Source organism: Galleria mellonella, unplaced genomic scaffold, assembly GCF_026898425.1.
Source record: "Galleria mellonella isolate WM207_F2 unplaced genomic scaffold, CSIRO_AGI_GalMel_v1 utg63, whole genome shotgun sequence".
NCBI classification, from domain to species: domain Eukaryota; kingdom Metazoa; phylum Arthropoda; class Insecta; order Lepidoptera; family Pyralidae; genus Galleria; species Galleria mellonella.
In genome coordinates, this window is record NW_026442130.1 from 497241 (window position 1) to 517577 (window position 20337).

The 20337-nt window shown below is 41.2% G+C and overlaps 1 protein-coding gene across 4 annotated transcripts; it reads left to right on the top strand.

Annotated features, from left to right (window-relative positions):
- Positions 1 to 444: 444 nt before the first annotated feature.
- LOC113521675 (zinc finger TRAF-type-containing protein 1 homolog) lies at positions 445 to 19849 on the top strand. Of its 4 annotated transcripts, none has more exons than XM_031910057.2 (7): positions 445 to 793; positions 2180 to 2418; positions 4443 to 4613; positions 6623 to 6858; positions 7495 to 7655; positions 8648 to 8850; positions 16234 to 19849. In XM_031910057.2, exons 1-7 carry the CDS (start codon positions 593 to 595, stop codon positions 16259 to 16261), a joined length of 1239 nt encoding a protein of 412 aa, XP_031765917.1. In that variant the 5' UTR covers positions 445 to 592; the 3' UTR covers positions 16262 to 19849. The 4 variants fall into 4 exon arrangements, with proteins under 4 accessions (XP_031765917.1, XP_052755665.1, XP_052755666.1 ...); XM_052899705.1 differs by having other exon boundaries at positions 6647 to 6858; XM_052899706.1 differs by lacking the exon at positions 4443 to 4613.
- Positions 19850 to 20337: the final 488 nt, after the last annotated feature.

A 20337-nucleotide genomic window follows, 5' to 3' on the forward strand; every position in this document is an offset into this window, starting at 1 on the left:
TTAGCGATCTAGCGGCAAAAAATATATATATGTATGTATATATGTATATTATTATACTTTACAAAATAATAACTTTAGTTCTTAAATCGCTCTGCAGAGGCAGAATATTCGTTCTTTTATTGGTATATATATAAAAACGATGATTGATACCAACTATCAAGTATTTTTTGTTAATCGAATTGTTCTGTTTGTCATATAGATATCTATCTACCTAGAAAGCCAATCGTGCCATTAGGCGTAATATTGCTAATTTAAATTTCGCCTTTAAGTCAGATTTTATAAATTTTCAATATCTTACATTAATTATGAAATTTTGTAACTAAAAATATATTTAAAATGTGTTAAGTTTTATATAATAGAACACTATAAATTCTAAGTAAAAATTTTCAGTCAATAAAGTAACAGAAAGAGCTAGAATCCAAATTAGTTAAATTGTATAGGAATAGGAGGGGAGGTCTTTTTCGTCGTTTCTTTTGTTTGTCGATGCGGGTTTGTTTGTGATATTTTGTTCTGTTCAATTGTATAGGTGTAGTCTGTTTTTTTCGCGTGTTTTGATAAATATTATACATTTTAATTAATCGTTTTATTCACAATGGCCGAAGCACCAGATAATAGTGAACCAGTGCCGTCGTCTAGTGAAAGTGTAATTATTTGTAATCCACCACAAGACGATGAGCCAATGCCCAAAAAACGCAGAATCTCTGAGAAAGAGTCCGACAAGCTCGAACACAGGCTCGGGGGCATTCTGTGCTGCGCAGTTTGCTTGGACTTGCCCCAGGCAGCCGTGTATCAGGTATTTCAAAACAGCTGATTGCTAATCCGCGGATCAGCTGTTTTAGCATTTATTTTCTTATATTAAACAACAAAATAAGTTAAAATTCGCAATTTGCGCGCGAATAAAGTGAGTCGTGAATATCAATTACACGACGCACTTTACCAATATCGATACAATATTACTAATAAGGTATCGCGTTGTGATGTTTGTAAAATTGTGCTTTTGTTATGGCGGCCGATAGGTGTTTTTATATAATTTTTTATGTTCTATGATAATGTATGAGGGTACCTATAGTGACTTTAAGTATTTGTATGTTTTTCCTGTATTTGTTAAATTGTGATACAACTAGACTTATTTAAGGATTATTTGTACCTATTAATCTATGTATGGTCTATTGTGTATGATCTAATAGCAAGTAAATAGCTTGTATTGACTCTTGTAACATTTCACTTCAATAAAGAAATGTTTGAGAGATGTAGTTCTTTCTTTATTCAGTGCTTCCCATTACAATCCTTATCCTACAAAATTAATATTGCAGGTCCTAAAATAATTTATTGGAATTATAATAACCTATTAGGTTTTCAGTCTGAAATATTCTTGTTCATATATAATTAAATATAGATAAATTTAAACTTGCTTAAGTCACTTATTATTTACTGAACATTTAATTAATCTGTTAATTTTTACAATTTCTTTAATATCAATTCATCAATTTTTCAAATTAATACTACTTGCATATGGGACCTATTTGAACATTATTTAAAAAGTAATATTTTTATTTTAATATGTAATCTGTAAGTAACTTACTATAAAAAAAAGGAATTTTTATGCTGTTACTGATTTCACGTAAAATTAAATTTGGTTTGTTTTCTGTTACAGCAATATATATTGTGTAATTAGTTTGTTTACAGGGGCAACATGCAATCACAATGAGAGGTAGAATATAGTAAAGGAACTATCACATACAATACACAACTCTCATACATGTAGTACACACACACACACACATACATACACACACTAACAGTATAATGAATGAGTGCATTACTATAACATACTTTTGACATAAAAATCAAATATATTTGCAACTGTCAATTATACACTTTTTGTTTACATTAATATTAATAGTAATTCAATCTGTGTATTAAAATTTTATAATTACATGGGTTGATTTACTTTTGAAAATTGTGTCATATTTGATAAAAAGTTGTTGTGATTTAAAAATGTATGATATGACATTGGCATAGCTATGAATATGTTCTAGAAAGCAGGCATCGACTAGATCAGCAAACTTTGGTCAGGGGCTTTTGATTTCTTTATATGTTATTCGTTAAACTTCCTAGCTACGCCCATGTTGTTTACAAATAGAAACTGTATGTTACTGAATGTTATATCAAATTTCAGTGTAGCAATGGGCACCTCATGTGTGCCCCGTGCTTTACACACTTGCTCGCGGATGCCCGGCTGCGCGACGAGTCCGCCACGTGCCCCAACTGTCGCGTCGAGATATCCAAGACCTCTGCCTCCAGAAACTTGGCAGTTGAGAAAACTGTATCTGAACTGCCCTCTGAGTGCAAGTATTGCACTCGAGTTTTCCCCAGACACTCACTGCAGCACCATGAAGATAGTGCATGTGAAGAGCGGTAATTTTTATTAATAGTATAATTTTACAACTACTAGCACGCTGCTTGTCTTATATTTATTGTAGTAATTTAAAAACCAAAACATTTCTAATTCGCTTCCATGTTGGGTGCAGTCATGATGTGGAAGATACGGCGCGATAGTGAATTGGCTCTTTGGCCATTAGAAATAAGGTGAAAATTGTTTTCGGAAACGAAATATTTCTTCATCTCCCAATGTCTGAAGGTTACGCATTGTCCGAAACGGCCTCGAACTCAGTTCAAGGCGGAAAACGCCTACCGTAATACAATTGCGCAGCATTCCGCGGTATTACGCGTGGTTCTTGGCCATGGAGGTATTTTTCGCCCAACGTTATCACAGAATGTACAGCAGCGTTGTTTTTCAGCTTTTATCGAGCGAGCTGCGTTTTTTTTATATTGTTTGTCTGTTGAAGGAAATCTAAAATTTAAGATAACAATGCTGAGACGTACTTGTGTGATAAGACTTTCTTTTTTAACCGGATTATAATTATTTTGTTTAATTTCGCTACCATTAGTATGTGTGTGACCACCATCACTCGGAGATTGACTACTATTTTTATTACCAGAAGTTCTACAATCTTATATGTTAGCCATCGATCTTCGACTGTCATTTAATCCAAGTACGTTTTGCGACACGTGTTTCCTTCTAAACGAGGCATCTTCGGGCAAATTAATAGATATTGCCTGAAGCCTAGTGTTATCGTTCGGCATCAATCTGTAAAGATGTCGAAAGATTTTGGCAGCGAACGAAACGACAGTTGGAGATTGATGGCTAATATGGAAGCTTGTAGAAATTTTGGTAATAAGTATAGTAGTCAGTCTTCGAGCGTTAACAGTCGTACTCATTCTAATGGTAGCGGATTTAAACAAAATATTTACAATCGAATAACCAGCGATATGGACTTCCGTAGTATTATCCTACTTTACTGAACTAGGTATAAACCTAGTTCAGTAAAGTGCTTTCTTTTTTTTTATGGATAAAATCGGAATCCCTTAACTTATGATTTACTCTAGCGGAGCATCAGTAAGGGACGATAGGTGAAGTCAGGTCAGTTGGTGACCCATGGTGGAGAATTCATCACGAATTAACCACACTTCATAATTCTATTGCTAGACCCTGAATATTCTTTACCGAAAACTATCAAAAGATTTAAAATGATTTTAAGATATTACTTTTTGTGTGATATTTTATGGGGTAGTTAGAGAAAAAGGAATGTTAAAGCTTTGTACAACAATTTGTTTTAATGTTTGATCTTGCCACGGTGTAATATGCCCTTTGCTGTAATATTTATTATTAACACAACACAGTTACGTGGAAATCGGATTATGTAATAAATGATTCTACAATTAATGACTCAAGTAAGAAGTTACATACCTAATCCTGCTCTATGTAACGGTACAAACTGTAGAGTTGTGATTAGGTAAGTATTGACCTAGTATTAGGTAGGTATATATAGATAGATATTTAACCTGCAATGCAAAAGGTGACGAGTGACGTGACTTACAAGGCTCACTGGCTCACATCGTACTCGTTTTTATTTATTGCTTCGCTCATAATACCATCCTGATGACGTCCGTAATATATATCTAAGATCAATCATTTATCAAGATGAGTTGGCCAACCGTTGAGAGTTTTTTTTTTAATGAATGATAATAGAATGGTGATCCCGGCTGCGCTGGCGAGGCACTAGTAAGGGATGATAGGTAAGAATGAAAAGGCAGGTCAGATAGCCCATTGTATTGAATACACCTGGAATTCAGTACGATGGTTTTCAGGGGGATCACCTGGAGGTCGATCTAACAGGGTATAATTGCTAGCAATGGGACTGACAGTCCACATTACTAACAATCCCTTCCACCGTTGAGAGTAGAATATTCTGTTTTCGGTTGATCGCATTCATAGGGCATATTTGTCCCTATGTTCGTTCAGGGTGGTGTGGTCACAAGTCGTGCAAATATGATAAAAAAAGAAGTTTGTAAAATTGAGCCGAGTTGTTCTTCCCCAGGCAATACAAGTTCGCGCAAATCGTAGTGAACTGTGGCGCGAAGCCCCGATACATGGATAGTTTGGTTCGCATTGTGTCGAGCGTGTACGCGCTGCTGGTGGGCGCGTTGCGAAGGTCCCACCTCGTGTCCGAGGAGCCGCGGCCGCCGGCCAAGCGCCGTAGGTACCGCAGGTGTGTGCCGCTACTCGTATCGCTCCGCTCACTCGCCAGACATGTGTCCCGCCCTCTACGTTTACACGCTCGCTCGCCAAATATGTGTCTGAACTACGATTCTAATATACATCAGCTGATTCCGCGATTGCCCTTGACTTGAGGAACCGAACTCAATCTTGGGAAAATTCTTATGAGACAAACTACAAGAGATTATATTAAAAATAACAGACTCGTTCTGGACTTAGCATAACATACCGACCAAAATGGTCGTAGGTTCCTTTTTTTAAGTTTCTTTAAAAGTCAGTTATTATGAGATGGCGTAAAATTCTTTGTGGCACATACCTGGCACTTTAAATTGCATATTTTGCTAATATTTCTCATCATTACTAACAAATACTACGTAGTAATGCTTCATAATGATAACACGTGGTGCGATGTGAACCGAACTCATCCGTGTATTTAATTGCTCACACTGTTGATGCATGTTGGCTTCAAATCTGCATATCTTTTATTCAATATTTATTAAAATATTTGTATGGGGTTCTTCAAAAAAGGGTAAACAGGTTTCTTTAGGGTCGGCAACGGGCGTAAGGCTCCTGGTTTTGCAGGCGTTCTTGGGCTCCGGTGGTCCGTATGTTTATTGCCACCTTAGTGGTATAAAAATGTTGCTATTTTAAACTATCTGAAACTATAGTAGACCATTGACACTCGGGTTATGGAATGAGCTCCCTGCTGAGGTTTTTCCAAGAGACTACAGCGTGGGGTTCTTCAAAAGGGAGGTAAAGAGGTTTTTTCAGGGTCGGCAACGCGCGCGTAATACCTCTGGTATTGCAGGCGTTCATAGGCTACGGTAACCGCTTACCATCTGGTGGGCCGTATGCTTATTTTCCACCTCAGTGGTATAAGAAAAATGAATTAAAAATTAATAGCCAATGGCGAAGTAGCAAGTAATTGCATTATTTTAATCGTGTGTCGCTCGAGCACTTCAAAGTATGCGTACCGATTGGCACGACACGAATTGCGACCAAGGCTGTCGTCCAGTGTTGTGAGGATTCTTTGATTTTGTCTACGTGGTTTGCAAAAGAAATCTGCGTTATTCTTTGCATCCAATATAACGTAGAAGGGATTGTTATTAAGGGGACCTAAGGTTGCTAGCAATATGACTTGTCAACTCCATGTTCATGCTTTACTTGGAAGCCACCGTGGTTAATTGTTGAGGAATTCGTCATAATGGGCCAATAGGTCTTGCGTTTATCCTCACCTATCATAGCTTACAGGTACACCGCCATTGTATATCTGTAGCGGCGGCTGGGTTACGCTTTCACGTTATTTATTTTATCGTAATCTACTCTTCAAGCTTTCAATTGAGTACTTATGTTGATAGGGTTGATAGAATATGCACCATCCGCCATCTTGTGGCGAAATGAAAATGTTACAATACTGAGCATTGCGTATTTATTGTGGCTAGAACTAAAAGTGTATGCAGTTTCATCAAAATCGATTAAAAGGAACTGGTTCTAGTCCAGGTTGCAAGGTTTGGTCTAAACGAACTAACAAACTTTACTGCGGGTCTGTTCTATCTTGCTTCACGCCAAGTCCCTTGCGGGGCAGGTAGAGACAACCAAATGCGAAGTCTATCCTTGCATATCGTAGATCTCTTGCTACCTGGACTTAAATAACTTGTATCACGTATTCACGGCGGTTCCGGATGATTTTAAGTCATTATGATATTGCTTATATGCTAACCTCCCTTATGGGGGAAGCCTATGGTCAGCAGTGGACAGTTAACGGCTGAGATCGTGATACTGTTTAATAATTTATATTCACACATTCATAATTTACATAATGAAATTTTTTAAAAAACAAAACAATCGCCGAGTTGCTAGTCTGTTCTTTTTGGCTAAAAATGCGTTCCGAATGGGCGGTAGACTAAAAAAATACTCCAAAATTGTATTTCAATATATTTTTTTCTTTTTCTTTCATAAATTACAGTTAAATGAAAGGTTTTAATAAGGTGTCGGGTACAGTGTTGCGGTGCGTGTGTGCGGCAGGCTGACGGGCTGCCGGTACGCGTGCATCGGGTGCGGGTGGCGCGGGCCGGCGCACGAGGCGGCGGCGCACGAGGCGGCGTGCGCGGCGCCGCGCCGCTCGGCCGCCGACGTGGTGCCGCTGCTGGCCGAGCACGAGCGCCGCGCCGCCGCCGCGCTCGCCGTGCACCGCCAGCTGCTCGACCTGCTCTCCTGCGAACAGATCACCATCAACGGTACCTACGCCGTACCTACCTCACCTTTCAACTTACTGTTCTTGTTTGTCGCCTAGCAAAATCTATAAGTAAATTTAATTATTTGCAAAGTGAGATCGAAACATCTAATTGTTTTATCAGTGCCTATGTGTTCAAGATTAAGGGGCATTAGGCCAAAATCTTTGTTTTGTTCAGTTACGAAATTTCGGAAAATATATTTTTTTTGGACTACTGAAGACCTATACGAGTGCAAATGAATTTGTCGGTACGTTTTCGTTGATTGTACGAAATGCACGCCGGAAGTCGTTATCTCGTTGTATCTCGTGCACATGGCAGCAACAATGTGTTTCTCGATTTGTTTGCCATTTGTTTATAGGGCTGTATTATTTCACCTTCTTTATTCAGACTGGCTACACGGACTCCATTGTCGTGTGCTCGCTGTATAGAATGGGCTACCTCTTCTTTTCCCCTAGGTGTCGTATGAGACGATTAAGGAAACAATGGTCGAGGTACAGCAGCGTTCCTCTGAAAACGTCACCAAAGCCTAATTGCGGTCGTCAACCCGCCTGCTAAGTATGGAAACAACTGGCAAAACCCCCCTTTATGGTGATTAAATGATAATGATTATATGTATGTATTGCTGAACGTGCCGTCCAGACCTGCAGCTGAAGCCGTACCGCACGGAGGAGTTCGTGCACAAGCTGTACTACGAGACATCAAGGTTCAACGCGTTCAACCTGCAGTGGGTGGTGAAGGCGTTCGTGAACAAGAACCAGCGCGACCCCACGCAGAGCACGGAGCGTGAGATCACGTACCAGGTGAGCGAGCTGTGCCCACTGTAGGCGCCAGCCACATCGATGTACAGTGGTACCTCGATATACGAATGCCCTAATATATGAGTGTTTTGATATATGAACCGCCGAGCGATATTTTGCTTTTTTTTTTGGTGGATGAAAATGGAATGATAACCCCGCCCGTGCCAACAGGATACGCTGGCGGAGCACCAGTGAAGGGTGATAGATGAGAATGAAAACAGGCCAGTTAGCCCATCAGGATGGATTCATCAGGAATCAACTATGATAGTTTCCAGGGGGAGCCACAAAGAGGTCGACCTGATTGGGTATATTGCTAGCAATGGGATTCTCAGTCTCCATTACTAACAATCCCTTTCCCTCCGATATTTTGCTTTGAGATGATGATGTTTCTCCCACCTCAGACTAACACTTAACAAAAACAACTGAGGTGGTTTTATGGGAGTACGAATTAATGGCGGTTCAATGGTATCCCCTCCTGCATACGCTGTATACGCTGTATACGCTGGCGGAACACCAGCGAGGGATGACAGTTGAAAATAAAAGCAGGTCAGTCGGCCTATCGTGATGAATTTCACAAGAATTAACCACGTTTCCAGCGAGAATCGCGTGGAGGTGGACCTGTTAGGGTACATTGCTAGCAACAAGACTGTTTTTTTTTCAATGGATGATAATGGAATGGTAGCCCCGCCTGCGTTAACGGTATACGCTGGCGAGGCACCAGTGAGGGATGATAGGTGAGAATGAAAAGGTTGGTCAGTCAGCCCATCGTGATGAATACACCTGGAATCCAGCACGATGATTTCCAGGGGGACCACGTGGAGGTCGACCTGATAGGGTAGGTACCTGATGGGCTAGCAATGTGACTGATGTGTACATTACTAACAATTCCTCCCCCTCTTGCAACGAGGCTGTTAGACTGTTTCGCTCCTGAATAGTGGTGCTATAGAAGGACGCGTCGTGTTTGCGCGATTGAAGCGGGCGGTGCGCGTGCGCAGGTGATCCTGAAGAGCAAGCCGTCGGTGGCGGTGAGCGTGCAGTGGGTGTGGCTGCGCGGCCCGTACGGCGAGGCGCGCGTGGAGCCGCGGCTGGCCGCGCACGCCTTCCACGAGGCCGAGCCCGACGCGCCGCCGCTGCCGCTGCCGCTGGCCGACCCCGGCGACGCCAACCGCCTGCTCGCCAACAAGGCCATCCACCTCAGGTCTCCGCCCACCGGCTGCACCTGCTGCCACCATGCCATCCAAACCTACTTACCATCGACTTATCTGATATTCAATCTATCTGATCAACACTAAATGCATGCTCTAAAAATTTGCTCTGATCCATTCCATTATCTACGCAATTAGTGTTCGTCCGCCCACTGCAGGGCATAGGTCTGCTTTTCATCGCGCCACTTTTTACAGTTCTAACCCCATCTACCGTTGCCCCGCTATCCACACTATGTTATCCGACCATAGAATTGATAGATCTAGCAACTTTTCTCTGCTTTTCTGCTGGTCACCATTCTGATACGGCCTTGTTCCCTTCTCTCTTGACCAAATGTTCCATCCAATGTAGTTTGCCTACAGCCTGGGGTTCTTGAAAAAAGGGTAAAGAGGTTTCTTCAGGGTCGGCAACGCGCGCGTAATGCCTCTAGTATTGCAGGTGTTCATAGGCTACGCGATAACCGCTTACCATTAGGTGGGCCGTATGCTCGTTTGCCACCTCGGTATAAAAAAAATACTCGTATTACGGAGCGGTGGACTGTGATGAGGTGATGAAATGATGTAGACACGGAATTTATTAGCGAAATATATGTATTGAACAGCGAGCAAGGAACAATAAATCAATATATCAAAAAAATATAAAATTACAAATAATAAGAATATTCTAAAAGTAAATGTATATAAAAAAGTACAATAACGTCTAAAGAGTTTGCATCGGCCGGTCGCCAATATACCGGATCCCCAGTGGAACACTAACAACTGGTGGCGGCCGGTCGAGGCTCAGTCTCTAATAAAATTAGTTTGCGGACTGGTCTGCGCAACGTACCGCCTTTGGTGAAGACGTCCGCTACGCGGACCACTCCGTCCTGGCCTGGGTAAACTTTTACTATTCTCCCTAGGGGCCAGAGGCCACGAGGGAGAGTAGAGTCCGCGATAAGCACCACATCACCCTCACATACTTTTAACGCCTCTTTGTTCGATCCTCTTCGTTGGAGCGTGGGTAAATATTCACGCAGCCATCGTGCCCAGAAATGGTCGGCAAGACGCAGCACTCTTTTCCAGTCACATCTTCGTACCAAGTCGGCATCTGTTAACGAGCATGTCCATGGTTCTGTTGATGAAGTACCCAGTATGAAATGGAATGGCGTTAGTGCTTCTGGTGCGTGTGGTGATGATGGGACGTACGTGAGCGGTCTCGCATTAACGATGGCTTCTGCTTCGAGTAAGAGTGTTGTTAAGGTTTCTTCCTTTAATATTTTACCGTTTAGACAGGCTCTCAGGGCGGTTTTGACAGTACGTATCAGCCTCTCCCAGGCCCCGCCCATAAACGGAGATGCTGGTGGGATGAAGTGCCACTCGATTTTGTGAGTTGTCGCAAATTCTTCTACTGAGTCGTTGTATAATGCTCGTAGCTCACGGGAGGCGCCGACAAAGTTGGTACCATTGTCCGAATGTATGGTAGATGGAGATCCTCGGCGAGCTATGAAACGTCTCAGGCTCATAATGGCCGCATCAGATGAAAGCGAGGTGACCATTTCTAGATGTACTGCTCTCGTCATTAGGCATGTGTAAAGAGCAACGTACCGTTTCTCGTGGCGTCGATGTATAGTTATGATTATCGGGCCGAAGTAATCGAGGCCGACATGTGTAAAGGGCCTTTTATGGTGATCTAACCGGTGTGATGGTAAGTCGCCGGTTTTTGGGTTGATTGTTTTGCCTTTCCATCTTCGGCACTGCAGACAGGTATTTACTACGCTTCGGATAGTGCTTCTTGCCCTTAGAATCCAAAACTTCTGCCTTAATTCATTTAAGATGAGCTCATTGAATGAGTGTGCTGATTGAATATGCTGATGTAATATTAAGAGTCGTACGCTGTAATTGCGACCGTCCAGGATGATTGGTGATCTTGCGTTCTCGCTTACTCCTGGAGCAGACTTGGTACGGGTATCCACGCGAAGTAAGCCATCTCCGTCGAGTACTGGTGCGAGTGTTGCAATACGGCTATTACTGGGCACGGGCTGCATAGTTTGTATGGCTCTCAGCTCCTCAGGGAAGCTATCCTTTTGAGCTCCCTGAAATAACATCTTTTCGGCTTGTATGATGTCTCTTGCATGTAGCTGGGAGGGCGATGTGATGCTGCCATCTAAAAATAATTTAGAATTTAAAATTATTGGTCGAGACACTTTAAGCCGAAAAAGTCGTGCGCCTTGGAGAACACGGGCAGTGGTGCGTAGTAAACGTAGCCACGAGCTGAATCGCGTAGCGTTAGGTACGGGAAGGTCAGGTAGTGGGACATAGGAGAGCAGCCCTACAAGTTCTGATTTTAATTCGGAATCTGGTAAGGTCTCATCCTCGTCTCTGGTAATTTCACACGGCCAAGAGAATGGTGATTCTAAAAGAAATGGTGGGCCAGTAAACCACCTATGAGAAGTAGACAAAAATATTTTCTTTGGTTTAGTAGCATCATCGGCTACGTTGAGAGAGGTAGGAATCCATCTCCAATTGGACGGATTGGTGGTTTCCAGTATCTCTCCCAACCTGTGAGCAACGAAAGGTTTAAATGTGCGAGCGTCGCTTCGGATCCATTTAAGAACGGTGGTAGAGTCTGTCCAATAAATAGTTGCGGAGGGTTTAAGTCGGTGAGCGCGTAAAATAGTTTGTGCGAATCGAGAAGCAATAAGCGCCGCTTGTAGCTCCAGGCGGGGAATAGAGAGCGGTTTCAATGGTGCAACTCGAGCTTTGCTACCTATAAGAGCCGTAGAGACGAAGCCATCATTGTAATTGAAACGCCAGTAAGCTACGCAGGCGTATGCTTGTTCACCACCATCAGCCACTATGTGTAGCTGAATATCCATTGGATCCGATTTAAACATATACCAACGCGGAATTTTGATGCTAGCGGCACTCTGTAATTGAGTGAACCATTCTGTACATTCAGAAACATATTTATTAGGTACTGGGGTATCCCAGTCGATGCCTTCTCGCCATAACTTCTGGAACAAAATACGGCCCGAAATTATAATAGGCGTTAGTAGGCCAAGTGGGTCATAAACTTTCATAACGCTGGATAGTAGGCTACGTTTAGTTAAAATATCAGGCATATGAAGTCCTGTACGAAAGCTGAACGAGTCGTGGAATGGATTCCATTTAACGCCTAGAATACCAACATCATTGTTTGCTGGTAAGTATACGTCTGAGGTTGCTTCACTTCTGAGTTCTTTGGGGACAAGAGAGAGAGCTTGTGAATTATTCGAAGTCCATGCTCGCATTTCGAAACCGCATGCTTTATGCACCATAATTATGTCAGATGCCAACTGCGCGGCATCAGTGACATTAGGGTGGCTACCCAGGTAATCGTCCATATAGTGATCTTCAACTATAGCTTTGCATGCTGCAGGATATCTAGCTTCCGCTATCTTTGCATTTTTATTCTTAATGTAAAGTGCAATGAATGGGCTACACACTGCGCCGAATATCATAGCTTTCATGCGGTACTCAACGAGAATACCGTTTTTGTTACGCCACAAGAAGCGTTGGGCGTCTCTGTCTTTTTTAGCGATTTTTATTTGAGGGAACATTTCTTTAATGTCGGCATTTAGGGCCACAGCGCCCTCTCTGAAACGAAATAAAATGTCTAATAGAGAACCTAATAAATCGGGTCCCTGTAGGAGTAGGCTGTTGAGGCTTACACCTTTTGTCTTTGCTGCCGCATCATGCACCACTCGTAGCTTCTTTTTTTGGGGGTGAAATACTCCGAAGGTGGGCAGGTACCAACGAATAGTATCGTCCGGGTTAACACATGAAACGTTCGATGGCATTCGTTTATAATACGTATTTGGGTCGCATTCTTCGACGTACCCTTTAGTAACAATGCCATTTATGAAGTCATGGTAAGCTGCGGCAAATGATTGGTCTTTAGACATTTGTCGTTCCAAAGCTCTGAAGCGAGATAATGCCTGTGGGTAGCTATCAGGTATGATAGTTGGTAAGTCTTTTTTCCAAGGTAAACCGACTTCGTAATGGTTGTCGTCAAGTTGACGAGCCGAGGTTTCGATGATATCTATCGCTCGTTTATCATCACTGTTGAAACGTGAGACGCTTTTCATTATACCTAAGGAATCAATTTCGTACTGCTTTCTTATAAGAGAGTCTAGATGGTCACAGATATGGTTGACAAATTCTATCGGCTGAGATGAAACCGACAGTGCGCCGTGGAGCACCCAGCCCAATAGTGTTTTAGAGGCAACAGGTTCATTCTTCTTTCCACATCTTACCTCGCGGCTTACAGATAGGTACCAGTCGGGTGCTCCAATAAGAACAGTTGGGTTGGTATCAGTGTAGGAAAGTTCATTAGATAGGTCTGATAAGTGCTGGTACTTCATAAAGTTGACGATGTTTTCTTTCCGGACGCGCAGACTTAATGGGCTAATTGCGCGTGCATGCTCCACTAAGTAGCGGTCAGGTAAGTTACGCCCACGTATGTAGAAGTTCACGTAACCAACATCTACATCTTTTGACATGCCGCTAACACCTTCAATACGAAGACGCTCTTGACGGGTGGGCTTGGCGCCGATACGCATCGCTACCTTGTCGTCAATTAGTGTCGCCGTACTACCTTCATCGAGTAGCGCCGTGGTTTCATATTCGCCGTCGGGGCCCTCGAGGATAACCGGTAGTACTTTCAGGAGGCCGCGTGGACGTGAAGAAGAACCTGCTGCATTGATTAAAATGTCAGACGTATTTGTGATTTTAATCGGTTCATTTTTATATGTCTTATCAGCTATGTTGCTTGGGCCATCTGAATTATCAGTCAGTATTTGGGTGTGTTGGGTGTTGGTCGCTAAGTTAGTTCCAGACTCATTAGGCGTGGTACCGTGAAGAAGCGAATTATGGCGTCTTGTACATCCGTCAACACCACAACGTTTACTACGACAATTAGTCCATTTATGTGGATTTGATTTAAGACAGCGGTAGCATACCTTCGCGTCTCGAACCCAACGCCATCTATCATTTACTGTGAGAGATAAAAATATTTTACAGGATTTTATACTGTGACTACCTTGTTTGCAGTATGTACACTCTGATACTTTATTGCTAGGGGTCATTACGTGTACTGTCTCCTTTTTTATGTTATTATTGTACTTAGAAGGGTACGTTGAATTTTGTGGCTTAATGGTACTGTCCTGTACGAAATTGTACCGTAGTTGCTTATCGGCTTCCACTAGCAAAAACTGCGATAGCAAGTCTAATTTTGCTACGTTTTGTTGCTCACATATATAGGTTGAGGCAAAGTCTAAAACGAGCTCTCGTGTATTCGCTTAATTTGAGTAGAATAGTGCGAAATAGCTCTGGTGAATATAGATAATCATTTTGTTTTAATAATTTTAAAGTAACTACAAAGTTACGTAATTTATTTGCTAGTGTATTTAATTGTTCAGGGGAACTTAACTTAGGGCTATTGCGTAGCTCGGCGACCTCGCGAGCAACGAGGAGTTCCGGTCGGGCGTACGTTTGCTCCAATGCGTTCATGACGTCTTGTGGGTCACAAGAAGTCCACAGGAGTGACGCCACGGCCTGGTATGCCGGTCCGCGAACCGCATTATTCAGCCGTGTGAGGTTTTCTGCTGCGGAAAAACTAGATTTAGTTCTTTCATAACTACTTTTAAAGGCCATCCATTGACTAATTTCGCCCGAGAAAATGACGAGTTCTGGTTTCTTTGGGCAGTTAGATAAACTAGTAATAGCTTGAGTGAGCTGTACTATAGGATCTGCCGATGGACGATCAGGTTGTAAGCGTTGCAGTGCCACTGTTGCACAGTCTTCGTTGCTAATGACATGTGTGGATTTCGAATGGTTTGCATGGTTGACATATGGTTCATGAGACGGTACCGCGTTGGTAAAGACAGCCGACTGTAGACTGAGTCCCTGGGTATTTTCCAAGGTGACAGTCGGTGGCTTACCAGGTATGTCGACATGTGTTGCCATGGTCATGTTTGCATTTTGTTCTGAAACCCATGTCGCAGTACGTATTTCAGTATCGCGATTAGAAAAACATGAGCTACGAGACTTATCTTTAGCATCCAGTGCAGCGAGTTTGGCTTGCAGCTCTCTCTCCTCCGCCTCAGATTCCAAGCGAGCGAGCTCCTGCTCGCGTTTCGCCTGAAGACGCGCGAGTTCACGCTCACGGGCAACTCGGCACCGTAAGACTTCTGCTTCGACGGCCAACTTCTGTGCACGGACGGTGGCGGACGAACGTGACGATCGTGAATGTTCACTAGTAGATTGTTGGCCGCAACGACTTTGCACGTTTTGGGAAGATGCCCGGGCATCGATTTTTTGAAGTTGGCTAGAGAGGTCACCAGGGCACTTGGTACAGCGAGATAATGCTTTTACCGAACGTGGAGTGCCCACGAGTTGTGTAACCGATCTAGCCGATGATGACGAAACATCCTTGATCGCTGTTGCTGAAGCCGGGCGGGCGGGCGGTAGCGATGATGACTCCGGGCTTTCGCGACCCGACCGCTCGACTTCAGTGGCTGCTAAATTCACAAATGATTTGCTCTTACTGCGTGTCTGCACCATTATAATGAAGAATGACACGATTTAGGAAAAAAATATACGATGAAGTCGTGTGAGATGAAAATGAAAATTTTGGAAAAAAAATTAGAATGAAAAAGCAAAATATCGGTTCTTTATACTTATGGCTACGAATGGACCAAATATTACGGAGCGGTGGACTGTGATGAGGTGATGAAATGATGTAGACACGGAATTTATTAGCGAAATATATGTATTGAACAGCGAGCAAGGAACAATAAATCAATATATCAAAAAAATATAAAATTACAAATAATAAGAATATTCTAAAAGTAAATGTATATAAAAAAGTACAATAACGTCTAATGAGTTTGCATCGGCCGGTCGCCAATAACTCGTATTAAAATTATACTGAGACCAGAGGGAGACTTTGTACAAAAGTCGATTGCTTGGGTTCCTCTGTCCTATTCGTGTTTCAACCGTGAAGCAGTTGTGTTTGCATGGCTGTGTTTCAGTTTGAAGGGTGGGATATGGCATGAATTTACTGGGTACAGAGGAATAACGCCTGAGTCCTCAGGAATGGCAACGCATGGGGGGTATCATGGTCGAAACAGTATACTCTGTTATGTCCATGGTACTGCTTATGTCTATAGGCGACGGTTACCACTTTCCATCAGGTGGGCCGTCAGCTCGTTTGCCATTCTAACTTGTATAAAAAAAACTTTTGTTTTAATTTCGTAGCCATAAATAATGTGTGTTTAATTTCGGATGTTTGTCTGTCTGCCAATCAGTTTCATCATTAAACACGAGCATCCATTGATTTTGTATTATTTCTCTTTCAGACTGACCATGTTTTTGACATCGAAGTGATGTGCCGATGACACGACGCCGGCTTTAGACTCGCCCAACTGGTCTGCCGATCTCTGCATCCCCTCATGTAACCAAAGACGAATGCGTTGTATCCTTGTGTAACGTATGCTACGCCACGCTCGCACTCGTACCAAGTGAAATCTGTTTATAATTATATTACATTTAATATGATTAGATAAATAAATAAAATAAATAATAAATTATTCGTACGGTCACGGCATACAATGGGCCACCCATCCAGGAAGTGGAGAAAAAACCGAACAAACAAACATACTCAAGTATTCTGCATCAAAATAGATATTAAATTATAATAACTAATTGAACACACCATGTGATAAAGTGGAATATACTAATATGCATTTTTTATATACATACATACATATCTGTCACGCCTGTCTCCCATTAGGGTAGGCAGAAACAATGGAACGCCAAATGCTTCGATTCAAACAAACCTCTTTCGCTTCTTCCATATTCATCAATCTTTTCATACACGCTCGCCGGTTACGGGTACTTTTAATTTGGCCCTTCTTCAGCACGTCGCCTATTTGGTCGACATGCGTCCGTCTAGGGCGGCCCCTACCGACATCTCCATTTATTTTCGTTCATTCATTTATTATCTCCATACATTTCGTGCTCGATAAATCTCATTCGTAATTCTTCTTTCATCCATTCTTTCCAAATGCTCAAACCAAGGTAACATCGCTTCTTCCACATTTAACAATTTTTTATACACGCTTCTTTTATATATATATATATATATATATATATATATATATATATATATATATATATATATATTTGATTTATTCTGATTTATTTACTCGCTTAATTATACAATTATTTATCGATTATTGAAAAATCTGCATCATTTTCATCTTTCCAACTTTGTAATAGCTTAAATACACAAAATGGTTTTTAAATAAGTAATTTACACATACACATTTCCTATATGCGACACTATGTCGTGAACACTCTATTTACACCATGTACAAAATGTACATTTACATATTTGTCGTTCGTCGCGGTTTTGCTCGCGTGGAACATATTTATTTCGTGGCGGAATTCCGATCATCAAATATCAAAACATCTTGAGAGTGTTCATTTACGTTTTTGAGGATTTTCCTTGATTTTTCATATTTCGTATTGTTCGTTGCTTAACAGTCGGTGTTGGGAGTAATTCTAGATATCTTTACGCCAAACCTCTTGCGAGATAAGCAGGGAGAATAGATTTTTCCCTAAGAAGATATTACATAATCTCATTCATAACGTGACGCTGCTATATACTTAGTTGTTGATTTCGCTAGGATCGTTGCGAGCGTGGCCTTGCGTGTTCACCAAACATCAAAACACCAATATTTCCCCATGGTAATATGTATTTTATTTTTCGACGTGCCCTGTATAAATATTTCAGGCTAAATTTATACAACAACCCCATTAAGAAATGTAATGTAATGCGATCTCTTGTCAAATTTGACGAGTATTTTTTATTGCTGAATTATGTTAATTGAAAACTTCATTCCAGTCATTGTGCACAGATCGTGTTTGTATTAATATTAATAGAATAAATTTTTGAATAATAAAAATTGGACAGGAAATTTGGATGTTATGATTCTTAGTAAACTGTTTTACAGAACAAGGTGTCATTTTGCGGAAGTCCAAATCACTAGTTGACTATAATTATTTTGTTTAATTCCGCTACCAATTCTTAGCGAGTTTAAAAATTACTGTTTGTTCAAATAAACGACAAGAACAACTTAAAAATGTAGAAATCTTAAGCTGGCGACTGACTTGTTTATTTGGATGTAGTAATATGTTACAACGTGCGAGTAGTTGGTACAGCTCAGAACTAGAGATAGACCTAAACTTTTATCGTAATTTACTCATTGTAATACGAGTGTGTAGATTACGATGCCTATATTTTTAAGACCGTCTCTTAGACGATTGTCAAACGAATGCATCGATACATTCGTTATCGTTATGGTATGCATGAGATAGAACGAGACAGCGACATATAATTTTTTCTCACGTGAGCGTTAACGAGAACGTATTTATTTATCTATTGATTTGTTCATCATATGTCCAAAGGGTCTGGTATTTTAGGCTCGGTTTGTACTATGTTACTCGAATATTCACATTGTAATGTTACATTACGTTCAATCGGCACAGGTCAGGCGCCAGCTTTACGAATATTTCGTCGCAGTCGTAGAATACTGACGGATCTTCATATGTAATATTTGTCAGATCCGTCAGTATTCTACGACTATGACGATATATACGGAATTCCAAATAAGTGTTCGAGATTATTGTTGAGTACAAATTAATATTGATTTTGAGACGGCGATTGTAAATATTGTAATATGGAGTGTCGTCTCGCTGAAATGTATTTGTCCTGTGTGACGTGTGTAACACGCTTTCTGTCGCTCTCTTTAATTATTGTACATTTAAAAATTAAAAGTTTGATTCGAAAGAGAGAAAAAGAAACTCCCTGTTAGTTTGTTGATGATTAATTAATGTTGATCTAAACTGAAATTTCCTAGATATTATATGGAATGTTTAAACGAACTTCCTGGTGCAATGGTGCATTGCTTTGTGTAAATGACGGTCCAATTCGATTCCCAGTCGGGTCAATTTCTGGTCTCTTCTAGTAGCATTCTGGTTTGAAAAGGATACTTATTATTAGGCTGGAATTTACTTGAAAGTAGGGTGAAGGAGGGGTGGGGATTGAACCCGGGCGCGGTGAAACATCCAGTATATTAATCTTTATTAATATTATAAACGTGAACGTGTTTGTTTATTTGTTACACAGCGCTTTAACGGCTCGACCAGTTTACTTTTTATACTGCTCAGTGAACATATCCCGGTCACACGAATGAAGTCGCGGGTAAAAACTAGTTTTTTTTTTATGGGTGAAAATGGTATGGTAACCCCGCCTGCGCTAACGGGATACGCTGGCGGAGCACCAGTGAAGGGTGATAGATGAGAATGAAAGCAGGCCAGTTAGCACATCATGATGAATTCATCAGGAATTAACTATGATAGTTTCCAGGGAGAACCGCCAGGAGTTTGCTAGCAATGGGATTCTCCGTCTCCATTACTAACAATCCCTTTCCCCTCCGGTAAAAACTAGTTATAACTTTAGGTCTCATTCCTTCACAATTTTGTCGCATTAAAATGTCCTCAAAGATAGTCGCATAAGAAACTGTTTGTTATTGCCACAGTGCTAAGCACCCATCCTGAACCGTATTAGATAAAACAACTTTCTAAATTGACTTCGATCGAGAATTAAACATCACACCCCATTTACCTGTTACCACTACTGCTAGTCTACCGCTGCACCACGAGGGTCGTCAATTTTAAAATGTATGTTTTAATGTAATTAATTGTGTGTATGAACGTGTGATTATATAACTTTATTAGTTTTACGAATTAACGACGCCAGAGTGTTTTAGATCAAAAAATGATATAATAATATTTTAAATGACAACACCGTGCGGCCAGGTGTGCTATGAATTAGTAGAATTTTTATCATATTTGTTAACCTTTATTTTGGAATTCGATAATAAATAATGAATTAAGTTATTGACTTGACACCGTCGTTTTATTTTGTGCTGATCCAACATTGTGATTCGAAATGACAGACAAGCAAACTGTCCGCGAACGTGAACAGCAGTGGATGTTATATTATTTCGTTGAATTTCTATTTTTACGGGTTATGTTCTGTTTTTTAATGGTGTTAAAGGTGCACTGATCTCGATTATGTCAAGTAAAAATGTATCGAGCAAAGCTCGCCTTGCCATAATTCAAGGAGTACTGACACCAACACTCATGTATGGAAGCGAATCGTGGGTATGGCAGAAGAAGCATGAAAGTAAGATAAATGCTGTAGACATGAGAGCTTTGAGAAGTATGTGTGGTATTACATTAAAAGATAGAATAAGAAACAGTGTCATGAGAGAGAAGTGTGCACTGAAAGACGATGTAGTGACAAAAATCGAAAAAGGAATGTTGCATTGGTTTGGTCATTTGGAGAGGATGGATGTAAGAAGAATTACGAAAGAGATTTATCGAGCAAGAAT